This window comes from Rhinopithecus bieti, unplaced genomic scaffold (assembly GCF_001698545.2).
Source record: "Rhinopithecus bieti isolate Rb0 unplaced genomic scaffold, ASM169854v2 scaffold_2339, whole genome shotgun sequence".
Lineage (NCBI taxonomy): Eukaryota > Metazoa > Chordata > Mammalia > Primates > Cercopithecidae > Rhinopithecus > Rhinopithecus bieti.
The window spans coordinates 519,182-524,576 of NW_016803819.1; the positions used below are offsets into that span (position 1 = coordinate 519,182).

General features: G+C 38.6%; 1 protein-coding gene across 1 annotated transcript in view; it reads left to right on the forward strand.

Annotated features, from left to right (window-relative positions):
- Positions 1–5,395, forward strand: part of N4BP2 (NEDD4 binding protein 2) — a 99,146-nt gene that overhangs the window by 77,815 nt on the left and 15,936 nt on the right. Inside the window, 2 exon segments of the mRNA XM_017854330.1 lie at positions 643–781; positions 4,713–4,901. Coding sequence (XP_017709819.1) covers positions 643–781; positions 4,713–4,901 — 328 coding nt within the window.

Consider the following 5,395-nt stretch of genomic DNA (forward strand, 5'->3'; position numbering starts at 1 on the left):
AAAAAAAAAAAAAAAAAAAATAGGTGATAAAATGAAAGAAAGATTTGTTGTGGTTAATCTGCCTGGAACAAAGGATTCGAAATTGAATTATCTATCTATCTGGTTTTTTTTTTTTTTTGAGACAAAGTCTCTCTCTGTTGCCCAGGCTGGAGTGCAGTAGCACGATCTCAGCTCACTGCAACCTCTGCCTTCTGGCTTCAAGTGATTCTCGTGCCTCTCAGCCTCCCAAGATTACAGGTACATGTCACCACACCCGGCTAATTTTTGTATTTTTTGTAGAGACGGTGTTTCGCCATGTTGGCCAGGCTAGTCTCGAACTCCTGACCTCAAGTGATCTACCCGCCTTGGCCTCCCGAAGTGCTGGGATTACAGGTGTGAGCTACCGCACCTGGCTGAATTACCAATGTACTATCTTTTGGCATTCGTTTTTTGAAAATTAGCTTTTGAGAACCTACTACTTGATAGTTTCCTTCTGATTATTCTTGATTTTTTTTTTTTTGAGATATACCATGAGCATTTAATTTCAAGGTTGAAAACTTAAAAGTAAGCCAGTTTTTCATATTCTTGTAAGATGTTTGAAGATTGCTTGTGTTAATGTCTCCACATAACTTATTTTCATTTATTGACATTATGTTTCTACAGCTATTCATTAGAACACACAGTGCAATTTCTTAACTGTGTTCTTGAAGGGGACCCTGTAAAAACAGTTGTAGCCCAAGAGTTTGTTCACCAAAATGAGAATGTCACATCTCATACTGGCCAGAAGTCTAAAGAAAAAAAGGTATGGAGTTACTAATTTTTTTTCCTATAAGGGTAGATAATTGCATATAAAAATGTAATTGGTTCATTGAGTATAATAATTTAATGATTATTTCTCACCATTTTGACTAGACTGAAAATTTAACCACCAGTGGCATATTTGGCTTATAATATCTGTGCACTCAAAATAATGAATTTATAGCTGATTTTTTTCTTTGTGTGCATGAAAAACAGGCACTTGAATTTCTGCAAATTCTGTATACTCTGACACAGTAGAGTATGAGGTTTAATTGAATAGCAGTAATATGATGGGTCTTGAATATAAACGTGGGCAGAAATATTTAGCCTTTTGGGAAAGAGCCAAACTTTTTCCCTAAGTGGCTCCTCCATTTTATATTTCCACTAGAGTTGTATGAGGGTTACAATTTCTCCACATCCTCACTGACACGTATTATTATTTAACACCGTCTTTTTTTATTATAACCATTGTAGTGAGTGGGGAGTTGTTTTAAGAATACCCAGGATTTGTTTTAATCAGATGTGGTAAGACATGGAGACATGGAAGTGTCGGAAAGGAAGTTTATCATACTCACAGAGTTCTGGAAAAAGGAGGTATGGCTTGCTACCAAGGCCACATAGGGAGCCAACAGGATTGGTCAGGAGGCAGAAGGAGTAGGGGGAGCTGTGGGCAAAAGCCTGTATTTTGGTTTCTATGGGAAGATATCAGTAAGGTAGGGTAAGCAGGTTTAGGATTCGCTAGTTTAAATAATTTCAGTAGGCTCTGGGGCATAGGGACTTCCCCTGGTTGTCTGATACTCGGGGCAGGTGGATAGTGCCCTGGAGTGGGAGAACCCCATTAAAGGAGGAAGTTGGAGGCATAGATTCCGGATTGGTTGGTTTGCAAATGAAAGGCATGCTCCCAGACAGGTGTTTGTTATCTCTAGGAATTAGCTAAACCTGAGGAGGTTGTGAGAGTGGATGGAGATGAGGGGGCAGAGGGAGCAGCCTCCTTAGTGTCTTGAAGGCTGCAAAAATGCCATGGTTAATACAGAAGTGGCATCTTATTGTGGTTTTGATTTGCATTTCCTTGATGACTGTTGATGTTCAGCATCTTTTTATGTGCTATTGGTCATTTGTATACCTTTGGAGGAATGTCTGTTCATATCCTTTGCCTATTTTTAAATTGGGTTATTTGTCTTTATTGTTGAGTTGTAAGTGTTCTTTATATATTCTAGATACAAGTCCCCAGACGTGTGATTTGCAGATATTCTGTCCTGTCCATAGGTTGCTTTTTCACTCTGTTGTTTCCGTTGTGACACTGAAGTCTTTTAAATTTGATGTAATCTAGTTTGTCTACTTTTGCTGTGTTGCCTGTGCTTCATTGCCAAATCCAATCTCATGAACTTTCCTCCTGTATTTTCTCTAGGAGTCACAGTTTCAGGCCTTTCATTTAGATCTTTAATCCATTTTGAGTTAATTTTTGTATATGTTGTGAGATAGAAGTTCAGGTTGATTCTTTCGCATGTGGATATCCAGTTGTTTTGTACCATTTGTTGCAAAGACTATTCTTTTCCCATTGGATTTTCTTGGCACTCTTGTTGAAAATGAATTCACCATTATTGTAAGGATTTATTGTTGTACTCCTAATTCTATTCCACTGATCTGTATGTCTATCCTATTGCCAGTACCACTTGTCTTGATTACTGTGGCTTCTTGATTACTGTGGCTTTCTAGTAAGTTTTGAAATTGGGAAGTGTGAGTCTTCCAACTATGTTCTTTTTTTTTAAAGAGATTTTGGCGATTCTGGTGCCCTTGGATTTCCATGTGAATTTTAGGATTAGTTTGTGAATTTCTGCACAGAAGCCAGCTAGAATTTTGATGGGGTTTGTGTTGAATATGTAGACCAATTTGAGGAGTATTGCCAATTAACAATATTAAATATTTCAACTCATGAAATGGAGTATCTTTCAGTTTATTTAGGTCTTCTTTAATTTCCTTCAACACTGTGCTATAGTTTTCAGAGTATAAATTTTGCACATCTTTTGTTAAATGTATTTCTAAATACAGTATTTTATTCTTTTTCATGCTATGATAAATGTAAATGGAATTATTTCTTTTGTTTGTTTTCTTTCTGGTCTGGAATTATGCCCTTTTTAAAAATTTACTTTATTTTTTGATATTACTTTTAAATTAAAAAGAGACGAGGGTCTCGCTATGTTGCCCAGACTGGGTTCAACTCCTGGGCTCAAGCAATCCTCCCACCTCAGCCTCCCAAAGTGCTAGGATTACAGGCTTGAGCCACCGCACCTGGCCTGGAATTATGCATTAATTTTATTTTTGGATTGTTTATTACAAGTACATAGACATGCAGTTGCGTTTTCTGTATTAATTTTGTATCAGCATTAGGCTTTTTTTTTTGAGTCAGATTCTCACTCTGTTGCCCAGGCTGGAGTGCAGTGGTGCGATCTCAGCTCACTGCAACCTCTGCCCTCTGAGTTCAAGCGATTCTCCTGCCTCAGCCTCCTGAGCAGCTGGGATTACAGGTGCCTGCCACCACACCCAGCTAATTTTTTGTATTTTTAGTGGAGACAGGGTTTCACCATCTTGGCCAGGCTGGTCTTGAACTCCTGACCTCATGATCCACCTGCCTCGGCTTCCCAAAGTGGTGGGACTACATGCGTGAGCCCCCACGCCTGGCCTAGCGTTAGGTCTTTTTTTTTTTTTTAACAGAATTTTTTTTCTTTTTTTTTTCTTTGAGATGAGTCTTACTGTGTCACTCAGGCTGGAGTGCAGTGGCGGGATCACATCTCAAGCGATCCTCCCATCTCCCCCTCCTGAGTAGCTGGGACTACAGGCACGAACCACCACACTTGGCTAATTTTTGTGTTTTTTGTAGAGATGGGGTTTTAGTTGCCTAAGCTGATCTTGAACTTCTGGGCTCAAGTGATCCACCTCGGCCTCCCAAAGTGCTGGGATTACAGGCGTGAGCCACCACGCCCAGCCTTATTTTTTAATTTTATTTTATTTTACAGAACCGTATCATCCTGCAATTCTTATTAATAAAAATCCCTCAGGGGTAAATTATATGTTCCCTTTTTTCTTTGAATGTTTCATTGTCAGTCAGTTGGTATTTAGGACTTAGGTAATTTTGATTTTCATTTGATCTGTTAGTGCTACCACCGATGCCTCTGCCCAACTGGAAAATATGCTGTCATGGATAGATAGATGCAGTATATTATAAAATGCAGAGAGTGTACACAAGGTGATTATGAGACCTTATGGGCGAAATTGGCAGTGAAGTTACTTCTCCCTCCTGATAATATGCAAGGCACTGTGAGTCATTATGATAATAGGGGGTGATAAGAAGGTGTGCTTGCTCAAAGTGGGAGATGATTGGAAATGTAATCAGAAAGAGAGTTTTTGTGAGTTATGTAAACGTTGGCCAAAATGTAAACTTTAAGTTATTCTGGGAATTATTTTTGTACTTATTCTCTTAAATTATCATCTTTAGTTTCAAAACTCAGACCACCAGTGAACAATTTTTTCTACTGCTCTGGTTCCTTTGGATCATGATCCTCCTCTCCCTGGTGGTGGTGGCGACGGCTGGAGTTGGGCTGGGGGCGACCGGGTGGTGGCTTTACCTCCATTTTGAGACCGGACTCGCCTCTTCCAACTCAGAGTTTAATATCGCTAATTGTATTTTGATAATTTTAGAGAACTCTTCAACATCTCCTAAGAGCAGTTAAAGAAAGGGTAACCTTAATGGCATAAAAAAGTTAATGATAGTCGATAAATGCCTGACTTATAAGGTAGACACCGGGGAGAATCTGTTTCCTGAGGAGAGAGATGAAAATACACGAGAGCCCAGTTTTCACATGTGTTTTGTGAAGGTGTAAAGCATGAGTTTTTTTTTAACTTTCTGTGTGTGTTACTTATTGTTTAATATCTTATAGCCAAAGAAATTAAAAGAGACTGAAGAAACACCAAGCGAACTGTCTTTCCAGGACTTTGAGTACCCAGACTATGATGACTACAGAGCAGAGGCTTTCCTTCACCAGCAGAAGAGGATGGAGTGCTACAGCAAGGCCAAAGAAGCATATCGCATAGGGAAGAAAAATGTCGCCACCTTTTATGCCCAGCAGGTAAAGTGGAAAAATGATTATATATTTTTTGTTTGTTAGTTATAATAACTAAATAATCTTGAAGCAGATAACACCCATATTGTGACTAGATTAAGTTATTCTGGGGAATGTAGTAGTTATATAAGTGACATAAATAAGGTATCCTAAGAAATGTATGGTTCTGAGAATTTCATCTGCTGTTTTGAGCATTTGAAATGCTCAGTTTCTGTGGTTGTTTTGCATTTACTGCTTATGTGAATTACGGTTTGTTCTGACAGTCCCTATTTCTGGCAGCAGAATATTAATATTGGCCATCTCAATGAGATTAAAGGGGTTTTGTGCCTTCTATGATGTTTGAATTTTTTAGTAATATATCACTTTCATAGTAGAAAAATAACATTAAATTTTTTAGGGAAGTAAAATTTCTACTTGGGCTCATTTAACATGGTATTATAAGGAACCTGCTTTTCTTTTCTTTTCTTTTCCTCCCCTTCCCTCCCCTCCCCTCCTCTCCC